This window comes from Prionailurus bengalensis, chromosome B4 (assembly GCF_016509475.1).
Source record: "Prionailurus bengalensis isolate Pbe53 chromosome B4, Fcat_Pben_1.1_paternal_pri, whole genome shotgun sequence".
In the NCBI taxonomy this organism is placed as follows: Eukaryota; Metazoa; Chordata; class Mammalia; order Carnivora; family Felidae; genus Prionailurus; species Prionailurus bengalensis.
In genome coordinates this window covers 51,649,253-51,672,597 of record NC_057358.1, presented here as the reverse complement: position 1 = coordinate 51,672,597, position 23,345 = coordinate 51,649,253, and the positions used below count along the sequence as shown (strand labels likewise).

The 23,345-nt window shown below is 35.4% G+C and overlaps 1 protein-coding gene across 1 annotated transcript in view; it reads right to left on the bottom strand.

Annotated features, from left to right (window-relative positions):
* The window catches only part of PIK3C2G (phosphatidylinositol-4-phosphate 3-kinase catalytic subunit type 2 gamma), a 333,932-nt gene that overhangs the window by 95,575 nt on the left and 215,012 nt on the right, over positions 1-23,345 (bottom strand). The window contains exon 24 of the mRNA XM_043561485.1: positions 4,095-4,251. Within this exon, the coding sequence (XP_043417420.1) occupies positions 4,095-4,251 (157 nt within the window). The remainder of the gene's footprint in view (positions 1-4,094; positions 4,252-23,345) is intronic.

The following is a 23,345-nucleotide window of genomic DNA, read 5'->3' as shown; positions in this document are numbered from 1 at the left end:
TGTCTGAAATAATGCATGCATGCAGGAATGTGTGAATGACTGACTGAATGAATGAATGAAAAAAATGCCTAGCTTTGTTGGGCACTGGAAGCCTGTAACTAGTAAGTTCAACCCCAACTACTAAACTTAAAATCAACTATAGAGAGGTATATTCTCAGGAGCAACTAAAGTGTAGAGTAGGCTTTATCTTTTCAGTTCTGTAATTATAGTTCTGGACACATTTGTGTACTTATTGAGACAGTTTCCCCTTTATTAGACTTATGATTCTCTACTTGCTAACAGCTTTCTTCCCTAGATCTGAATTGCTTTCTGGTTTCTCTAGATACTCAGAATTCACACCTGCTTGCTTGGAACTCTGTCAAACATTTTCTTGGGAAGTATACCCTATACTTAATCCTTCTTCTCCACCCCCCACCCTGGCCCCCTCATTATGCACCAACATCCAAGTGCAGATGGCTTCAAAGTAGATGAACTCAGCTTTCTCCTTGATATGTGGCTAATTAAAGGTAACAAGAGCAAATTTTGCCCTTGTTGTGTGCTCTGTTCCCCAGAGAGGCGGCTTTGAGTATTGTGACTCTGCCACTGGAGTAAGGATGACCTCATACCCGGGTCCACTTAGGCATGTCTGTTCTCTGACCCACAGAAATGCGGTTCAAGTACCTCTTAGCCTAGATTATATGGGCAATAACTTTAATTGGGGCAATAGGAAAGGGAAAGGGTGGCTAGGCTAGTATAGGTAATGAGCAGATACAGGTGATAAACAGATAAATTCCTTTTTAAAGGACAGCAACACTTTTAAATTTTCTACTTTTATTCTCCAAGTCCAAATCTATTTTGATAGTTATGCTTAGGGAAGCAGACACTCTTTGCCACCTCATAGAGCAGTTAGAAAGATTTCTTCTGGGAAATATCTGGTATAATAATGGGTGTGATAAACATTTTAAACTGGGTGAATGGTCCCTATGTTCTTTGGGAGCCTTCCATAATAGCTGATATTGATTTTTTTAATGAGAGAAAAGCTGATGAAATACAGGCTTTTATGTTAGTGACTTCAGCCAGCAACACTCTTGGGTCTCCTACAGATGTTTTGCTTTTAAGCAAGATGGGAATTTCATGGATTATTTTTTTCCCTGATTTTCCCAGGAGCAAATAAAAAGGACTGTGGATATCTGGAAACATGCTGCTCTCAACAAGGGATGAGCCATTAACTCCATAGTAGACTTACCAGACACTTGTGGCTCATAATCCTGGATACTGACCATTCACAGAAGATAGAATTTATGACCCATGTCAATTATTTCTCAAGTTGTAACTGGGTCATGGAGCAGTAGATTTAGTTCTTTTAAAAGAAGTTAATACAATAAGAGTCAGTTTGAGAGAGAATTGAGGGAAATATTGAGTACCCACATGGGCAGAAAATACTCTTTCATGAATTTAAATTTGTTTTTATTTTATAGGAAGCTATGCCAGAGGAAGTGTGGTCCTGAAACCTTACTGATGCTTTGATTATCTACAGAATCCCATAAGAAAGAAACCTCGAAAGCAGAGAATGAAGAGGTAAATGACCAGAAACAGAAGTAATATACTGCTGTTTCATATGTATTCATTGTTCTAATTGGTCCACATTGCTTCTGTCTGTTGTAATTTCTGTGAGAGTTTAAATCTAAGATTATTTGCCTAATCTGAATTAGGGCTCTGTATTGCCAAAATTTCCTTCTTAGCCTAAAAGTCAAGACCTGGAAGATTAAAACATACGAAGATTGTTTGGATATACTTTGTAACAGAAAGCTTCAATATTTGATTTTAATACTATTTTATGAAAAATTGCTTCAGTACTTGACTCAAACATCATTTATCTCCTTCTTTTAAATGAAATAACATTACATAAGCTCTTTAATAATTATTTTATATATTATGACACATGTGCTAAAAGTTTTCTTTTCAGGTAGGTAGATAAGTTTATTAAGTAAGAGGAAAAAGTCCACCAATAGCCTTCTCAATTTTTCCAAAAGGCTGTCCTCTCACATTATTTTAACATGCTTACTTTTGTTATTCAGCATAATTTTAGTATCACCTGAGAAATAGCATAATCTATATTTTGTGCTTTTCTATTTTGTGTTTATTTTTAAAATGTCTGTTGCTGGTTCAAGTAGTTGTTAGAATATGGTACTTACTTGTGTGCAGTTATTTATAACATTATAGACATGTAGAAATGCTGGACACTTCATTTATTGTATACACAAATTTTATCTTCCTTATCATATTGAAAACCTTAAGGCTGACTGGGTCTTCTATGTAAATGCATCCTCAGTTTCTGGTATGTAGTAAGTACTCATGACCTCATGGATTCATGATTTGGAGCCAGTTAGAGCCCAAGAGAATATTAGAATGATATGACCTGGATTTTTACATGTAAATGGAGTCGAGGTCACAGAGTTAGTCCTTGTAGAGTTTCCTCTGTGGTATGAACACAGATTATGAACCATTAGCCATCTCATAATTGCAATATGGCCTAATAGAATTGGGAGTTAGAATGCAAATCTACCAATATGAATCACTGGCTATTATTGAAATAGCCAACTTGAAAATTCTAGACATGGGCAAAATTTATATATCTAGTTTACACAAAGAAACCAAAGTGTCCTTATGCATGAAAGACTATATGTTTATAATACTTTTTTAAATATCAATTTTTTAAGACAGAGTAAGGTACATATGTTGAAAGTTACAACAAGGATCCAATCAAGTCTTCATTGCAACAAGGTCAACATTTATTCAATACTACCCAATAGAACTTTTCTGCAATAATGGAAACGTTTTATATCTGTGTTGTCCCATATGGTATCACTAAGCCACATGTGGCTATTGAGCACTTGACATGTGGCTAGTGAGATTGAGGAGATGAATTTTAAAGTTTAGTCGATACTAATTAATTTAAATTTAAATAACCACATATGAGTAGGGGATATTATATTGGACAGTACTCTTTTGGATTAATAAAGATCTAGCATAATAAATTAATTGAACTCTACTATATGACAGGTACTATGCTGAGTGCTTTATATTAATGATCTAATGAGGTTATTATGAAATATAAATTAGTACACATAAAGCACTTAGTATAATGGTCATGGAAAACATTCACTATTAGGTCATTTATTCATCAATCCTGCAAGGTAGACTCTATTATCTTCATTTAATAGATGAGGAAACATAATCTTATTGGAGTTAAGTAACAGCACCTAGTAGAATTATTGTCATCTGAAGGTTGTAAACCAGCTATTTGGGATTATTGTATTGACTCCAAGCACCATATTGATTTACCAAAGGTGTGTTTCTCTCCTACATTTTGCTGTAGTTACTAGTATATATGGGTGTGCCCAAAGGAATCACCTCCTCCTTCTCCCAGAAATAGTTCTGTCAGATTCCTTTTCTCTCTCCCTGTATATATAGTGTCCATCTCTTTAACAATGGACAGTGAAATGAAATTTTACACTTAAGTCACTTAATTTTACACTTAAATTTCACACTTAAGTCAACAGAGAGCATACAGGAGCATGACTCAGTAGACCCAATGTACACCACTAAATGTACTATTCTGTGGTTGAGTTGCTAGCTAGTTGTCTTATATTCTTGACCCCTAATTTCTTAATCTGAAAAATAGGCAAATGATCAAAGGCAGAAATTGGGAGGGAAGCCAGGAAAAATCCTTGCTTGGTCTACATCATTAGGTTGTTATAATGTGTAAATGAGATAGTACTTTTTAAAGTACTTTTGAAAAATCCTAAAGCATAATAACAACTGATATAATACTCTAAACTACTGTCCTTAATCTTTACTCAAAATATACTGAGATAACCCATGAATACATCAATATTATTGTGAATAGAAATGTTTGAGACAATAACTGTGAATTAATGTAATGAATTATTAAGAAATGTGTTTATAAGCTGTACAGTGGTACTTTTAGTTTGCTCATTCCTTTCTCGTTTGAATAGCTCTTTGGGGAAATCCAAGCCATTAGCAAAAATAGACTACTGGAAGAGAGACGTATATGAAGCTTATTATTTTTGTTGTTTCCTCAAGGGACTTACCATTTCTAGCAGGTTCAAGAGCAGTCGACTGTGCCTTCTGACAATATTATAAGCTCGACAGCAAAGCTCCACAAAATCTTGGAAATGCTGTGGGTTTTTCCCACCTTCTGTAATAAAGTACTCCATCTCTGAAGTAAAAATAAAAGGTGCTCGGTCCCTACAAACAAAACGAATAGCAACCATAAGTAGGAAGAGAAGTGGTGTGTAGAGTTCAATTAGGCATTTACAACAACTTATTTTCATTTGATTTTTTTTTTTTTTTGTATTTTCTATCTACTCTAAGGAATGGGACTATCTCCTTTATGGAGTAGCTGAAGAAACTTGCTTATTATGGGCTTTGAATAGCCTAGCTGGGCTGCAACAGAGAAGGAAGAACATTGATCTATATATCAAATATTTAATTCCAAGTTATATTTGATGGAAATATTATCCATTAAAAGTTATTGTAAGACCAATTAATAATGAAAGTGATTTTACAGAAAATATATTCCTAAATTAAAAATAAATAAGACAGATCATGTATTTGACTTCATGGTTTTGTTATTTAAGTTTTCTCTTTTCTTTTCTTCTTTTCTTTTCTTTTTTCTTTTTTTCCTTAGAAGATATTGACTATTTAAGGGAAAAATTTTCAGGTAATGACAAATTCTTCCAGAAGGCAATCTGAGGGAAAAAAAAAATGTTACCAATTCACTGTTGTATGCTTAATAAGGGAAAAAAAAGAGTCAGCTGTATTTTATTTCACACTAGGTCAAATAAAAATACGGATCAGAAAGGAGGAAATATGTACAAACCATGTTGATATGTATATAATATCACCCCCTGTAGTTCTCAAGGTTGAAAAACAGGAAAACAGAAGACCAGAAAGATGATCCTGTTTTCTCTATTTTTGCCATTTTTCTCATTTTATTTGAGACATAAAGAGACCTAAGGTGAAGCATTAGCATATCTAAGAGATTAGCAAAGAAAGGATTGGAAACACTTTTCTGTGATGTGAAGAACAACGATGAGACAAAGAATTTTGATACTGATTTGGCCTACGGTCCTCTAGAAACATTTGAGATAGGAGTACAGTTTTGATTAAAACATTGTTTTAAAAGTAAAGACATTTTTATTTTATTTATTTAAAAAAATTTTTTTAACGTTTATTTATTTTTGAGACAGAGAGAGACAGAGCATGAACGGGGGAGGATCAGAGAGAGGGAGACACAGAATCTGAAACACGCTCCAGTCTCTGAGCTGTAAGCACAGAGCCCGATGTGGGGCTCGAACTCACGGACTGTGAGATCATGACCTGAGCCGAAGTCGGCCGCTTAGCCAACTGAGCCACCCAGGCGCCCCAGTAAAGACATTTTTAAATAAATTCAAATAAAACATACTTTAAGATTTCAGCCTGGCAACCTAGATATAATTAAGGTTAGTCTAAGCAATAACTGAAAAAAATCAAGGACTATTGAGAAAGCTTCTTTTTTTTTAAAATAAAGAATGATTATGTTCTTTATTGTTGCTATGCTTAGCATTTAAATAAATATATAACAGAGTGGAAAATTTTGCTAATCTGATTTAGGCCTCTCAGAAGTGTGGCTATTTAAATCAGAAAGCTATAACCTAGGCATTTTGTAGGTGATGTGGAGAAGCAGAATCTAATCACAGGCTAAGTATTTTAAAGAAAATAATCTACCTCTATTTGGCTATGGTTATTTTATTTTATTTTATTTATTTTATTTTATTTTGTTATTTATTTATTTATTTATTTATTTATTTATTTGTTTGTTTATGATCCATACTACCACTGAATATCTGACTGAGAGGCTGGTGTAACAATATCTCTACTTAACTTTATATTCATTCATTCATTCATTCAACAAAATTTATCAAGCACCTAGATACTGAGGAATGTGTCTTAAGAATCAAGTCCAAATTTAAAAATTTCTGCTTAAAATCCTTTTATTTTTGGCTGTCATTGACTTATCCAATGTATATGCTATAAGCATACTTTACAGCTCTTTATTTTAGTCAAGCTGGAAGCAGAGCTATTGAAAACAGGAGTTATACCACGGGTTCTAATCCTGGACCTGTTATATCTCAATTTCCTCATCTCTGAGATGCATAGATAATACTGAGCTCTTAGAATTACTGTGAAGATTAACTGAAAACATGTACACACTGCCTGATACACAGAGAGTTCTACATGCTTATGAATTGCTATGGTTAGAAGCTCTATGCAGAGGAAACAGATTGCAGGTTTTCAATCATATTCTAGCATTTACTAGTTATGTGGCCCTGAGCAAGTTATTTGTCCTTTCCATGCCTAATTTCCTCCTCTGTAAAACAGAGACAAGGGCACTTGACTCCTGTGACTTTTGAGAGGATTAAATGGGTTACAGCATGTAAAAGTTTTAGGACACAGTCTGGCACATAGTAAGCACTGAACAAATGTTATATACTATTGTTAATCCTCAAACTAATAACATGTGTTCTCAGAGCTAAATCTTTTCATAATTAAATCTCTCTTTCTCTTCAAAAATGCCATCATTTTAGGGCATCTGGGTGGGTTAGTCAGTTGAGCTTCTAACTCTTGATTTTGGCTCAGGTCATGATACCAGGGTCATTGTATGGAGCCCCACATCAGGCTCCATGATAACTGTAGAGCCTGCTTGAGATTCTCTTCTTCTCTCTCTCTCTCTCTCTCTCTCTCTCTCTCTGTCTCTCTCTCCTCTGCCCCTCTCCCCCACTCATGCTCTCTCTTTTAAATTAAAAAAAAAAATGCTACCAGTAAAATTCCAGGCTTCCTTCAAGGTTTAATTTGTTCCCAGATCCTCCATATAACCTTTTTGCGTAAGCCCTTAAGTGGACCTTTGAATTTGGTAGCACTTTTTATATGTCGCTCACACATGTAGTCATCACTATCGTTAACATTTTAGTAGCATCTTAGCAATATCCCAGACTTCCATAATCGGAAAAAAAATTTTTATATATAAAAATTTTCCAAATTTTTCATACTCTCTATACTATATTTACTATATTGAATGGAACTCTTGAAATAACTTCAAGAGAGTCAATTTTACAACTTCCTGAAATTTTCTTTTCTAATGTGATAGATATGCTTTCTTCTTCCATATGCTTGACCAAATGGATTTCCCTTGGAAAGTTGTTGTAATTATGCTCAAGTTCATGTGATGACACATTTCCTCCTTCCATGGTAACCACCATTATGAGTCAGATGAAGAAACACCATAGCAGAAAATCAAATACACAAAAGAAGCATATCTAGGTTAGAGAAAATATAAACTAATAATAATATTGAAGGACCCAATTTTAGCTGTGTTTAAATATTATCATAATCTAAATTTTCCATGGGCCCCCAAAATAAAATGTTACATTTTTTCTATATGATTTGCATGAGTCACTGCTGAGCAATTTTTAAAATAATGTAGACTAAAATTTTTTTGTAAATGGAAAGAAGTTGAACATGTGAAACAGAATCCTATCACATCCCTATAAGCCGTAAAAATCGTAGCTGGGATGTGCTTTATCAATTCCCTCAAATGTGAACCTAATCCCAGGTCACAGAATTAATGTATTGGAGCCTATGTCTGAAGTTTAAGCGATACTTATAAATTTGAGATATAAATTGGTTATGGCATGAGAGAAGGTTGAAAACTATTTGATCTCCTAGAGTCCATACTGATATTACATTCTGAATCATATGCTGAAAATCTGTCACTTGTAGCTGGACAAATTTACCAAGAAATTTCTTGGTTTCTATTTCCCTAATAGTGGTTTTACCATTATTTGCCTAAATCCTATCTGTTCTTGCTTCTGTACCTTTTACTTGTATTTTTTCCTGCTTCTGGCCATGTTTCTCTCTCTCTCTCTGTGTCGCACCTGATGCTCTATTTTTTTTTTTCTAATAATTCTTCTCTAATTTACCGATCCCTCACTGGTTTCTCTCTTACTTTGCCTTTTCTTTTAACTTGGCTCTACAGCTAATATATTTCATTCTTTTTAGTCTTTAGTAGTCTTATGATTTTTTCTCCCAAATAATCTGTGTGATTATCAAGAGGAGAGGCATTATTTTATCTTTCCTTTCTATATTCTTAATGTCTCAAACAATATTTTGATGATATTCTGCAATGGATGCAACAGTAAATATACTTAGTTCACACAGTTAAAAACTTGTGATAATTTAACATTTATGTGGGAAGGCTGTATGAACAATCTTATTGGTTACAATTCTGTCATTTTGTTGTCCAAGTTAATCTTTTTATTAACTTATAATCAGTCCTTCTCTGAAAGTATTATTCTGTAAAACTGCAAGAATATTTTATACATTTCCCAATATACGTGAGAAGTGAGTAGTGCTTTACAAATGTATATAGACTTGAGAATTTTAAGGATATTTCTATTATAAACAAATACTAATTATTAAGGAGATAAATTATTTCCCATATCAATGGTTAATAATTTGCTGTTTATAATTACTTATGCACAGACTTCCCCTTTAATCATTCTGTAGATGTGATCTCCTTGTATAAAGTCACTAGAATACTAAGATCATTATCATTAAACATTTACACATTTTTATTTTACTGAGGGTACATAAGCTTTTAGGATATGTCTCTCCACTGGGTAACTAGGGAGGCATGCAACCAAACAAAATGTTAGAGTACTATAGTTATTTATCAACAAATATTTATTGAGCATCTATAATAGATGTGTATAAGGCTTATAGGTGATGTCACATATTTTAAAAATCAATATCCTAGAAGCAATACAAATGTATTAATAATAATGATAGTGTTTTGAAAAGGTCCCTCCAGCTGTAATATGGAGAAGAATTTGGGAGAGGGAGAGTATGTGAGTAGATCAGACAAGAGATTTTGCAGAAGATTTTGTTTAGATATGAGTGTAGCTCAGATTAGGTTTGTGGCTTGCAAATACAGAGAAGTGGGAAGACAAAAAATATTTTGAATCAAAAATCAAGAGGACTTCATATGGTTCAAAATGAGAAGCGTGTTAGGAACAGATTTAAATTTTTGGCTTGTGTATCAGGAAAACTAAAGTGCGACATTCCGAGTGGGTTCAGTTTTGAACAAGCTATGTTTGAGGTGCCTTTGAGATATACAGGAGTAGATGACATTGAGGTATTGTGATACTTATTTCCAGACCATAGAGAAAAGATCTAGGTTGGAAGTAAAATTTCGTGTGTCAGATTTCCACTTCGACTGCATCAGGACCTCAGGACTCAAGAAACAACATGGTGGGGAATTCTCTGGAGGTTTTTTGTTTTTTTTTTTTCCCCACATATATTCCAAACATAGACCTCAAGAAGCTGGCAATCGTGAAATGCCAGTGGGTGCAGACAAAAAAATTGCTCTTTCTAGCCAAGGGCCCAGGAAAGGGATAGCTGAACAAGGCAGAAAATTAAGTTTAGACAGTAACCATGCTACTCCAACCAAATACTGCAGAAAAGAAAAAAAAATGACTCCACTCCCCAATGACACCAGTGAAGGCTTCAAAGAGAGCCTAAAATTCCATTCTCACCAAGCTGTAATGAGGGACATCAATTGTTGTCTCTGTGATATCAAGACCATTGAATAAGAAATTGGTATTGGTGGAAGGGAAGACACATAGATCATTTGAATAGGATACATAACAGAAAGAAACTTACACAAATATGCCCAACTGATTTTTGATGAAGGTTCAAAAGCAATCCAATAGAGAAAAGATACAGGCTTTTGATCCCATGATACTGGAGCAAATGGACATTCATAAGCAAAAATAGAAACGTAGACCTAAACCTCATTCCTAATATAAAAGTTAACTTTAAATGGATTACAGAATTAAATATAAAATGCAAAACTACAAAACTTTTAGAAAAAGACATAGAAGAAAATCTTTGAGACCTAGTACTATGCAGAGAGGATTTTAAGAAAATAAAAAGACAATTTATAGACTGGGAGACAATATTTGCAAACCACATAGCCAGCAGTAGACTTGTATCTGTAATCTACACAGAGTTCTCAAAATTTAACTATAAAAGAAAAACAATACAATTAGAAAATGGGCAAAAGACAGACAATAGGAGATGATATGCAGATGGTAAATTAGCACATGAAGGAAAGTTCAACATCATTAGATATTAGGTGAATGCAAATTAAAACCACAATGAAATATCACTGCATACCTATCAGAATGGCTAAAATAAAAAGTTAATGACAATTAACTTGCCAAATGTTGGCAAGGAAATGGAGAAACTGGATCACTCATACATTGATGGTGGAGATGGAAAATGGTACAGCTACTCTGGAAGACCACTTGGCAGTTTCTTAAACAACAAGAACAACATCATGCAACTACCATACAACTCAGAAATTATACTATACTTTTGAAAATTTGTCTCAGAGAAATGGATATCTATATTCACACAGAAGCCTGTACACAACTGTGAAGAGCAACTTTATTTGTAATACGTAGAAATTGGACATAATCCAGATGTCCTTCAGTGGGTGAATAATTAAATAAACTGTAGTTTATCCATACTATGGACTATTATTTGTCAATAATAAGAACAAATTATTGATATACAGAACAGCTTGGGTGACTCTCCAGTGAAAAAAGCCAACCCCAAAAGGTTACAGACTGTATGATTACATTTATATAATATTCTTGAAATGACAAAATGACAGAAATGGAGAATAAAATTAATGGAGGGAGACAAGGGTGAGAGGAAAGTGGATATGACCATAAAAGGGCAACAAAGGATACTAGATGTCTTGAAACTCTTTTTCATCTGAACTATATCAATATCAATATCCTGGTTATGATATTGTACTATGATTTTATAAGTTGTTACTGTTGGGGAAACTGGCAAAGGGTACATGGGATTTCTTTGTATTATTTCTTACAACTGCACGTGAATCTACAATTATCTCAAAGTAAAATGTTTAATTACAATTTGTATGAGTCATCTGGCTATTGATATTGATTGGTAGGAGCCTTGGGTGTGGCTGATACCAGTTTGGTGGAGACTGTAGAGGGAGAATAGAAGAGGGAAAAGAATGGGTTTTGTGGAATTCAACATTTAGTGGCATGGTAAAAGAGAACCTCTTGCACTGGATACTGAGAGGGGAAGAAAAACCAGACAGTGAGGATCCATTCCAGAGGGTAAGCTGAAAGTTATTTTGAGGAAGGAGAATTCAACACCATTGAAATTTGCTGATCAATCAGGTAAAATGAGGAATAAATACTGTTCAATTAAACACTATACAGGTCATTGTGAGTCTTATGTAATAAAGAAGAAAGTCAGTTTGAGGTGGTTATGAAAGGTATGGGAAAGATGTCAAGAATTTAGACAACTCCTTCAGGAAGTTTGTGATGAGCAAAGTGGCATGGAAACTGGGCATTTGAGGCAAGGTCACTTAAACTTTGAAGAGACAAGGATATTCAAAAGGATTATTTAAGAGGGAGAGGATAAATATGTAAGACAAAATGAATTATTGATAGCATAATGTTTGTTAGAAGGTGGGAGGGAAATGGCTGCAAAGCACAGATGGAGGGATTGGCTTTAGAAGGGAAAAACAAATCTAGTATAACAAGAAGGAAGAAGTTTATGCAACTGAGATGTAATTAGGTTTGTTAGTTTTGAATTGAGTAGAAAAGCAGTCTCTGTTACTGTTTCTATTGTCTCAATAGAATAGGAGTTCTGGCCCTCTATCTAAAGTAGGGAGTAGGGAATAAGGGTTAGGAGAGATCTGAGGTTTATTCTTCAAGAATAAAGTACAAATCAATGTGGAGCAGGAAATAGTTATATGGCTACAGAGTGTTGTTGGATTTCTGGGGTGTGAGGACAGCGTATTTGAAAATGAAGACAACCTGGGAAGGAGGTTGAGCTCCCGAGGTTGACTCAGTAGGTTGAGCATCTGGCTCTTGGTTTCAGCTCAGGCCACGATCTCATGGTTCATGAGTTCAAACCCCTCATCAGTCTCTGTGCTGATGGTATGGAGCCTGCTTGGAATTCTTTCTTTCTCTCTCTCTCTCTCTCTCTCTCTCTCTCTGTTCCTCTCTCCACTCATGCTCTTTCTCTTTTTCTCTCTCAAAAGAGATAAATAAAAACTTAAAAAAAAATATTTTGAAAATGGAGACGTTTGCCCTGTAGTGTTGATGGTTTCTTACAGTGCTTGGCTACCGTGGTGTAGCACAGAGAAAGATGAGTGAGTTATGGCACATGTTTATCATCTGCTTTCACACTTTTATTCACAATACTCTACTCTTAAATACAGGCTTTTTGCTCCTTTTCCCCCACTAATTTAAGTCTTACCCTTTCTTCAAAGTCCTGCTCATATTACACTTCCTCTTGAAATCTTCCCAATATCACTAGCCCTCACAATGGAGACTGATCTATTCTGAAATATATTTTTAAGGAAATGGACCACGCATCCTAATTGTAACGGATGCATTCTGAAATAGCTGAAGTGTTATATCCTTAAAATGAGTGGCCATTTATTGTTTTATTTCTTTTTTTTTTAATTTTTTTTTCAACGTTTATTTATTTTTGGGACAGAGAGAGACAGAGCATGAACGGGGAGGGGCAGAGAGAGAGGGAGACACAGAATCGGAAACAGGCTCCAGGCTCTGAGCCATCAGCCCAGAGCCCGACACGGGGCTCGAACTCACAGACCGCGAGATCGTGACCTGGCTGAAGTCGGATGCTTAACCGACTGCGCCACCCAGGCGCCCCTTGTTTTATTTCTTAAATGTGTACATACTTTAAAAAGAATGATGTTTGATTTTAAAGTATTAAACACATAAGCTATTTAAGGACACCGTAATTCACAGGAGCAACTTCCTCAAATGTGAATTATATACTCTAGATACTACCATTGGGCTTCATCCCAGCTGTTCAGGGTGGTCTTTGGCCATCCTAAGTTCCATAAAACAGTCCCTGGTGGGCTCTGAAATTAGAGTCACATTCCATAAACTTTAGACTTCTCTTAGCTATTCCTATTAGTTTTTTTTTAATGTAAGAGAAAAAAAATTTTAAATGTAAGAAAAAGAAATGAGAATGAAAAATTGTGCCTGCCTTTTTACCCATAAGAGAGCACACTGCCCATAGATGGGAGAGTGGTGCTGCTACTTGGTCTTAGTTTGTGAGTGCCTCTCACAGTGCATTCATCTTGCAGTATATTTGATTGAAATTGTTAAAGATATGGATTTAATATATATCATGGTCATAAATGCACGATAACTCTGTCATCTGTTACTAACTAAAGAAGCAGCCACCTGTCCCAATGCTGGACAGAAAACAGAGCATGCTGGGATTATTGAGAAATGGGATTATCAGTTGCCTACATGGCATTTTCCCAACTCCTACCACCTACTGTCTATGATTTTGGACAAGGTATAACAACTAAGACTTCTCTCTGTCTTAGTTCTTGACTTGTAAATTAGAGAAAATAACAGCAACTACTTCAAAGAGTTCCTGTGAGGATTAATTAGCTAATGCATGCCAAGTATTTATGAGGCTTTCAAGGGTAATTTTGACTATTTCCTTTAGAATCTAATTCCCCATACCACATGATGCAGCATCACACTAAGGGTGCTTACTTTATGCCACTTCCAGTGATGATCCACAGCAATTTGAGAAGACGTATCTGTTTCAGTATTGGTAATATTGGATATGGAGAGTGAAATGGAAAGATAGAGAACTTTATGAAGGATTCATGACAGTAGAATCTGTCTGCTGGGCTCCGTGAACATATATATTTCTTCTTTTGTCGTATAGTTCATCTAGTATTTACTTGAGCAACTGATAATGTCAATAAATGGACATTTATAAATTTTAGTCCCATACTTTAGATTCCAGTGTTTGAATATGTATTTGTACCCTGAATTGAAATGTGGGACTCAATAATGAGGTACATTTTATTATTGTTATTATTATTACTACTACTACTATGTTCATGATTTTCAGGTGGTTTTATCCCACATTAAAATATATTGTTTCAGAGATTTAAAAAGTTGCAGACTCCCATCATAGTGAATGGTGTCATTAGTATACAAATAAATAAATGCAGAGTACACTGGGGAATGTTTAAGCCTACCCTTTCCCTGATATCACAAATGACCTACATTTCAGAGAACACATTTTGCTGTCCAACAGAAAGAACACAAGTCTCTTGTCTAATATTATGAGTTAATTGAGAAGGCCAATTTGGAATCCCCACTGGATAGGATAGAACCTTGTATAATTAGACAACACAGGAAACCTCCTATGTGCAATACAGAGGAAACATAAGGGTGTATATACTATTACAAAATGAACATTTAACGCCCTTGAGATCTCCAAGCTCTCAGCAATTATTAACTGAAGGGACTCTCACCAATAATCTGTTCAGTGTAAAATATGGTTTTTTTTTCCCCTCCTTGTCTAGCCTCTTGTAGATGCACTGTAGGGCCATAGTTAGATTCTGAGAAGTTCCTGATCTTAAACTGCTTAGTAACTTTAGATACTGACTCTGGAGTTCCTGTCAGGCTCAGATACACTATCTCTTATTTGAAAAGGGTAGTTAACATCCACCTCTTTAAAATGAGCAGTTCTATGGGGCGCCTGGGTGGCGCAGTCGGTTAAGCGTCCGACTTCAGCCAGGTCACGATCTCGCGGTCCGTGAGTTCGAGCCCCGCGTCAGGCTCTGGGCTGATGGCTCAGAGCCTGGAGCCTGGTTCTGATTCTGTGTCTCCCTCTCTCTCTGCCCCTCCCCGTTCATGCTCTGTCTCTCTCTGTCCCAAAAATAAATAAACGTTGAAAAAAAATTAAAAAAAAATAAAATGAGCAGTTCTAATTTCTTAAATCTGATATTTTGGGTGGGAGTTTATAGTAAGTCAGGATTTTGTGAGGAGAAGAAGAGACTGGTCAGTGTCTCTAAAATGTAATATTCCCTCCCTTGAGTTTGAGTTCAAGAATAAGTGTACCCTTAGGCTTTGCATGGAATTCCAATGTATTCTTGGAACAGAAGTTAGTCTACATATGAGGAAAAGTTGACCATTGCCATAATGCTTGGTTGAAACTGGATTGTGGAATCACATTTTAAATAGGGTTAGGTTAGAAAATCAAGTTGGATGTAAAAATCAAGAATAGTCCAAGTTACCTCTGGAAACATTTAAATCACCCATTAAGTTACCATATGCATGATCAAAACTTATGAATCATGCTTGAAATAGATATTTTATCTCTAAGTTTAACACCATGCATGAGTTAAATTCTGCCAAAGGAGGAGGTACTGTTTCTTCAGTTGGACATCAGGTGAAGTTTTTTTAATAGGCTCATGTTTAGGAGACATTTGTAATCTTTATTTTTTAAAAAAATGTTTATTTATTTATTTTGAGACACACACACACACACACACACACACACAGAATGAGCAGGGGAAGGGCAGAGGGAGAGAGAGAATCCCAAGCAGGTTCCACACTGTCAGCTCAGAGCCCAATGTGGGCCTTAATGTCACAAGTTGTGCGATCATGACCTGAGCCAAAATCAAGAGTCAGATGTCCAACGAACTAAGCCACCCAGGTGCCCCTGTAGCCTTTCTTTAAAAACTAGATTCATACCTAGTACTACAAGATGCTTATATTGACAGGCATGTTTAACTTAGACCTACTGAGGAAAGCATACATGTCTTCTGCATGCTTTGTTCACAGTCCCACTGAATGCCAGAAGGCAGAATCCTCCCAGCATTTAAATTGTACTCTCTCTCCCTCTTCTTCCCCCTCATTTCTTTCCTTTTATTTCTCCTTTCTCATACTTCATCCTTTCTCAATCATCCCTCACTCTCTTCATCTGAAAACTTACATGTCTCTCTTTGAAGAAAATTCATGTGTGTTTTTTTTTTTTTAATTAGAGGAACTGTTTTCCACTTATATTGGGAAGGAAGTAGATATAAAAAAGGTTACTCAGAAGAAACAAGGTGATAATATATAGTGTAATGATATGGGGAAGTAGGAGAAGAAAGAGAAACAATAGTATGGAGATGAGAATGACAGAACAAACTTCTTTTCTGGAAATAAGTCTATGTGAGAGTGCTTTGAACATCCAAGCACTGTTCAAATGTTAGGTGTAGTTTGTTTAGGGCTGGCTTTGCGGCTGGAGAAAGACTTTGTGCCATTTTTTCAGTTATTTTATTGTAGAATACATATTACATAAAGTTTACCATCTCAACAATTTTTAAATGTATAGTTCAGTGGTATTAAATATATTCATAATAGTGTGCAACCATCAAAAAAGTCATCCATCTCCACACTTATTTCATCTTTTTTTTTAATGCTTATTTATTTTTAGAGAGAGAAAGAAACAGAGACAGAGCATGAACTGGGGAAGGGCAGAGAGAGAGGGAGACACAGAATCCAAAGCAGGCTCCAGGCTCTGAGCTGTCAGCACAGAGCCCGACGTGAGGCTTGAACTCAGGAACCGCGAGATCATGGCCTGAGCTGAAGCTGGGACTTGACTCACTGAGCCACCCAGGCGCCCCTTCTTTCATCTTTTAAAACTGAAACTCTATTCCCATTAAACAATGACTTCCCATTCCCCCATCCTCCCAGATGCTGGCTACCACTATTTTGCTTTTTCTATGATTCTGATAACTCTAAGTGCCACACGTAACAATTTTGTCTTCAGAAAAATTGTACTTTCTCAGGTCAAGGGAGGTAAATTTTATGGCATTTTTGTAGTGATCCTTCAATCACCTAAGATTGAGCTTCTGCTAAGTGTCAGGAGATAGGTGTATATGATTCAAAGATGTCCTGCAGGCATTCACAGTTGGAGAGGTATTGGCAAGTATGCTTTTGTTAGATAGTGAGGCCTGCTTTGAGGAAAAAGAATCACAATGTTTATTTAATAAACAAATGTGTGAATAACAGACCAATGAGACTCACCCAATTTCAGAGGACATTAAGACAGTAATTAAAGCATGTGGGAGATCATTAATGTCTATATAGCATTTGGATTACATGAATATTACATTAAACCAGAATGATTGGAGTAAAACAAAAAATCTTTTAATCTGCTAAGGGAAAATTTTTTCAAAGATGGTTTTAAATTGACAATACTTCGAATATAAACATACAATACTCAAATTAGAAATTAAACATAAAAAAATTTTACATCAGGGGTGCCTGGATGGTTCAGTTGGCTAAATGTCTGACTCTTGATTTCAGCTCAAGTCATGATCTCACGGTGGTGAAATCAAGCCCATGTGAGGATCCGTGCTCAGCACAGATTCCTCAGTCACCTTTTATTTGTAGAGGGCTACACCTTTCCAATTGCTCTCCATCCTTCATTTCTTGTTTCCTCACAATAATCCCATGAGGTAGGTAGGATAAAGAATACTATTATTCCTACTTTACAAATGGTGAAAATGTAGATCCAGAGACAGAGGTTACCTGACCCAGACCCATGTACTGTCAGGGCAGAGATGTCACTTAGACTAGAGGGCCTTGCTGATAAGACTGCCCTGCTCCTTGTCACTTCCACCTGCCTGCCTTTGATCCATCAAGCTGACAGCTCCCCCCAAACCCTCAAGTCCCAGATTCTCTCTCCCTCTTCTCCCCCTCTTATACACGCTCTCAATCTTTCTCTCAAAAAAGTTTTTTTTTTTTAATCAGTGGTAACTAACTATTGAAGATCATGTCAAGATTATTGCAGATATAGGGAACGTTTATGACTAATATTGAGAGGAAAATTCTGAGATTAATTATATTTGGTGATTGATGACCTATTGGGACAAAACTTCAAAAGGGTATAAACCATGCTGTAATAAGACATATATAATATTTTGATTATCCTCATGTAAATATTTCAATAGGAAAATAAAAGTATTTTGTTTGTATGCTGGGATGATTTTTCATCTGTTTTAAATGGATTTATGTCCTCTGGTATGCTGATATATATTTAATAACTAGCTAATTTATTTTAAGAGAAAAATAAAGCTCTCATTTATGACATTTGCCAATTGTCATGGTGTATACACTCTCACCATGGCTGATTTTAGGCTGCCAAAGTGATGTTTTTGAATATGGAGTTGAAAAGGAATACACAAAATAAGCTCTTGCCAGCTAGCATGAGCCCAGTCCAGCACACCTCTGTTTATGTATGAAATCATATCAGAAGTCAAGAATGATTTGGTGAAATACCTTACAACCTAATAAATCTGAAGAACAGTGCAAGGCAATCCAGTCTGTCAATCAACAAGCCTCAAAGTCAGAGAACTTAAAGGACTAATAGTTCAATTCATGAATTTTAAAGCGCATACTTTAAAAAAGTACCAAAATAAGATACATTATTTAAATATTTTTTTCTTTATTTAGAGAGAGAGTGAGCATCCACAAGTGAGAGAGGGGACACAGGGAGAGAGAGAGAGAGAGAGAGAGAGAGAGAGAGAGAGAGAGAGAATCTTAAGCAGGCTCCACGCTCAGGGCAGTGTTGGATTCAGGCTCAATCCCCCGACCCTAGGATCATGACCTAAGCCAAATCAGGAGTCTGACCCTTAAACAACTGAGCCACCTTTTAAATAATTTTAAACACAAAGAAACAATAATCACCTAGAGATTCAGTTTCACTTCTTGTCACTTCGTTTGGAATACTTGCATTACAGTTAATTACAACAAACATTTCTAGAGCTTTCACTGGATGCTAGGCATTCTTCCAAGCACTCTATATGTATCAGTTAATCTTCAAAAAAATCTGTTTTATAAAAAAACTAAATTGGAACACAGAGAAGCCATTTGTTCAAGGTCACATCATTAGTACATTAATTAGCATGGGATTCAAAAAAACTCATACAGTCTATCTCTGGACTACCTGACGTTAACCACCACTCATACAATCCCTAAAATTAAAGACTTCATGCAAGCCTAGCATTACTGAAGTGAAAGACCATACAGGTTGTAACATATAGTTTTCAAAAAAAAGTATCAAATAATGAGTTAGAAGAGTAGTAAATATCACCAATAAAGGTTTTCCTTAGTTTCTCCTCCTCTGCAAAAGAGTCACTATCAAGAAATTATGGAGTTGAAATTTAGAGTTTGTTACAATAATATCTTTTATTTAATGAAAAAATTGCTATATAGAAATTGTTACAGGGGAACTTTGAAAAATTGTGGATGCATAACTTGTTAACCAGTTTAATTTGAATTTTTGTGAGATAAAATAAATAAAGAAGATAATAATTAAGCAATATTTCAAAAGAAAAACCAATTGGCTTCAGAAAGTTGATGAAATTCTTCATTGTTTATATTGTGAGGATTAGCCAAATTTTCCCCAGAATCATTAAAGAATGCTAGGGCTGAATTGCCCTGTGATTTAATCCATTGGTGAATATCCTCTTTATCTAATCTAATAATTAAAACCAATAATGAAGGATTGTTTGTTTATACACAGGATGTGAAATCCTTCATATTTATAACTGAGAAGTGCGTTCTTTTTTCTTTCTTCAAAGTTAGAAAGTCTACAGGAGCCTCTAATTTGGTCAAAGCATGGGTTTTCCATATTTCTGGGAAACTGAATTCAGAGGAATGGTTTAGAGACATCTGGGCAAGGACTCCAAATGTGAGTGTTGCTGGGCTGACTCAATATAATCCAAGAACCAAGAGAGCCAATGTCTGTAGGCATTGTCTAAATAGGATTATATAGATGGTTAGTGGGAGATGTTTTGGAACGGTGATGTAAGCATGAATATAAAAGGGCAATGGCCCAGCAAGAAATCAGCTTCTTTTTCAAGATCCTGCTTGTAAAAAAAACATTGCCTCATTGCTCTTCTTAAGGAAACTAAAGATCAAGGGAAAGATATACTACATCTGGTTCTGCTCTGTTGGCCTGCTAACTTCTATTATTAAATTCTGTATCCTTGGCTAAAGGGTATATCTACAACTTAGAGAGAGGGTTTTATGTGTGTATGTGATTTCTTTTGCCAACCTATAAACCACCCACAACTGGAAACTGTACTTCTTATGTGCAGTTGAGCAATGGTTTAGGCAAATGTATTATTAAGTGAAATTAGTCTCTATGTATTAGTAATCTTTTGTAAACCTAGAAAGTTATACAAATATTTTCATCTTCCATAGTGTTAAGGAGTAGACAATAGTAAAAACACATGTATCTGAGATACGTGTACTTTCTAGTCCCAGTAGGTGCAGCATTTTATGTTAAGGAGTATGATCCTGGGTTATTACTAGAGCATTATGGCCTTGCTAGACTGTGAGAGACTAGGATAGTCCTAGGGCATTATTTACATACATGGCTTTGTACATTATGGGTGGGTTATTAATATGCCTAGTATGTGTTTAGAAGGAGCTAGGTGAAGCTAGTCTCTTTAAAGATCAGGTCTATAATGTAATAAATGTAGTATAAATAAGAACATTCATGTGTCCTAGGAGAATACAGAGGTTCAATTTATAAGAAGTCTATTGTCAACCTAGCAACCAATAAGAACAGCCAATGGTCCCAAGTTAGAAGAAGTTGGCCATCTTATGAAACAACACTCAAATGAACTTCAGAAACAGCCAAAAGACACTGGGAAGGAAACTATTAGAATGTAATTCAAAAGATATAGTGAATAAAAATGAGTAGGAATAGTTCAGTTTACCTGTTAAACTCAGAGCAGAAGTATCAGTTTCAAGACAGAAATCCAAGGAGACATTGCTAATTAGCCTTACATAGCCACTGGTGGAGATAAAATCTTGCAAATAATAATCCAAATGGATCATAATGCTTCAGTTGGCCTCCTTAGCTGGTGAACAATAATCAGTCATCTCAAGGGAAGACACTGCCAGCTTCATTTCATTCATCCAATCAATGATTATTGAATGATTGAGGGCTTCCAGATGAATGGTTTATTAACTGATAAACAGTATTGAGAACCTACTATGAGTGAGGTTATGTACTGTGCTGGACACATTTTCATGTACCTCAGATGTTACCTAAAAGAGTTAAAATTGCCAAAGAGAGGACCTGAATAGACATTTTTCAGAAGATGTAAAGACAGCCAACAGATGAGATATATGTAAAGATGCTGAACATCATGAATCACCAGGGAAATTCAAATCAAAACCACAGTGAGATACCACCTTACAGCTGTTAGAATGGCTAGTATCAAAAACACAAGAAATAACAAATGTTGGTAAGGATGTGGAGAAAACAAAACTCTTGGGGACTGTTGGTCAGAATATAAATTGGTGCAGCCACTATGGAAAGCAAAAAATTAAAAACAAAACACCATGCAATCTAGTAATTCCACAGCTGGGTACTTACATTAAGAAGATGAAAATATTAGTTTGAAAATATATATGTTTCTCTATGTTTATGTCCATTAATAGATGAATGGATAAAGATGTGGCATATACACACAATAGAATATTACTCAGCCATAAAAAAGAATGAAATCTTGTCATTCGTGACAACATGAATGGATCCAGAGGGTATTATGCTTAGTGAAATAAATTAGACAGAGAAAAACAAATACCATATGATTTCACTTATATGTGGAATCTGAAAAACAAACAAAACAAATAAATGAATAAAAAATCCAGAAACACATTCATAAATACCCAGAACTGGTAGTTGCCAGAAGGGAGGAAAGTAGGGAGTAGGAAAAAATAGATGAAATGGATTAATAGGTACAAACTTCCAGTTATAAAATAAATAAGGCACAGGGATGAAATGTACGGCATAGGGAATATAGTTAATAATGTAATAACTGTGTGGTGACAGATGGTGACTACACTTGTGGTGAGCATTTTGTAATATATAGAATTGCTGAATCATATGTTGTACACCTGAAACTAATATAATATCATATGTCAAAAAAATTGCCAAATCAGAAGCAGCAGTAGCTCTTGTAATATTAATAAACAAACAAATTGAGCTCCACCTTTTTTATAGACCCTGGTACATATCTCCATTATAGGACTTACTGTATTGTTTAGTAACTTGTTCTTATTTTTTATGACTTATTCAATTTTTTCTGTGAAACAAATATTTTTATTCCTTTTTTTTTTTAATTTTTTTTTCAACGTTTTTAATTTATTTTTGGGACAGAGAGAGACAGAGCATGAACGGGGGAGGGGCAGAGAGAGAGGGAGACACAGAATCGGAAACAGGCTCCAGGCTCCGAGCCATCAGCCCAGAGCCTGACGCGGGGCTCGAACTCACGGACCGCGAGATCGTGACCTGGCTGAAGTCGGACGCTTTACCGACTGCGCCACCCAGGCGCCCCTTTTTATTCCTTTTTTAACCACCCACATGGTCAACACTATTGCTGGTTAAATAAATGAGTAAGCGTTAGCCCAAATATCCAGTGGACAATACAGCAAAATAAATAAATAAAGATGTCAGAATTGAAATCTAATCTTTAAATTTCTAGGAAAGAATGGATTGTAGGGAAAAAGTATTATACGGGTAAATTATGTTCATGCTTATGTACATTAATTAGCTTTTGTCTTTCATAAACTAGGTATCTTGCTTCTATGCTGTTCTGATAGTCTGTACATCTCTCTATTTCTGCCCTTATCACATTTTATAATGATTATTTATGTTTTTGTCTTCTGGTATTCTAAGAAAGAGCAAACCCCATTGAGGTGGTAAATGTGTACTATCCACCTTTGTATCCTCAAGATTTATCACAGTGCTTGGCACACAGATTATCCTCAGTAGATTTTTAAGGAATGAATGCAGATGTGGTGAATTTTCTTGAGGTAGTCATAATAGAAGGCAATGCATTGAAAATAACAACATGTGAAATGATTCCATTTGTATGCTTCTACAAAATAGGAGATACCATATTATGTAGTTTATATTGGCATTTTAATACCAGATAACTGCCATCTAGTGAGAGTTCATCATGTTATATTATAGAAGACATTATTATTCCTTCGACTGAGTAGATACTTTTAGCTAAAAGTGAGTGATTACTCTTCAGAATGATTTGGTCCCATTTCTACTTTAAGGTATTGTATCTTTTTAAAGCAAGGGACTTTAGTCTTAAACTTTGGGTTTCCTTGTCCCAGTTCAAATAAAATAAAACAAAAACTTATTCATCCACCAGTCTTTTTGGTTTCAGTAAATGATATAATTATTTGTTAAGATTAAAGATCCAGGCATTATCCAGGCAAAATAGAATGTTTTCTTTTCTATTTCTACTTGCTAAGCCCCTCCCCCAGCCATTAGTCACTGCCAGTGTCCAATCAATTAGCAGGTCTTATGGC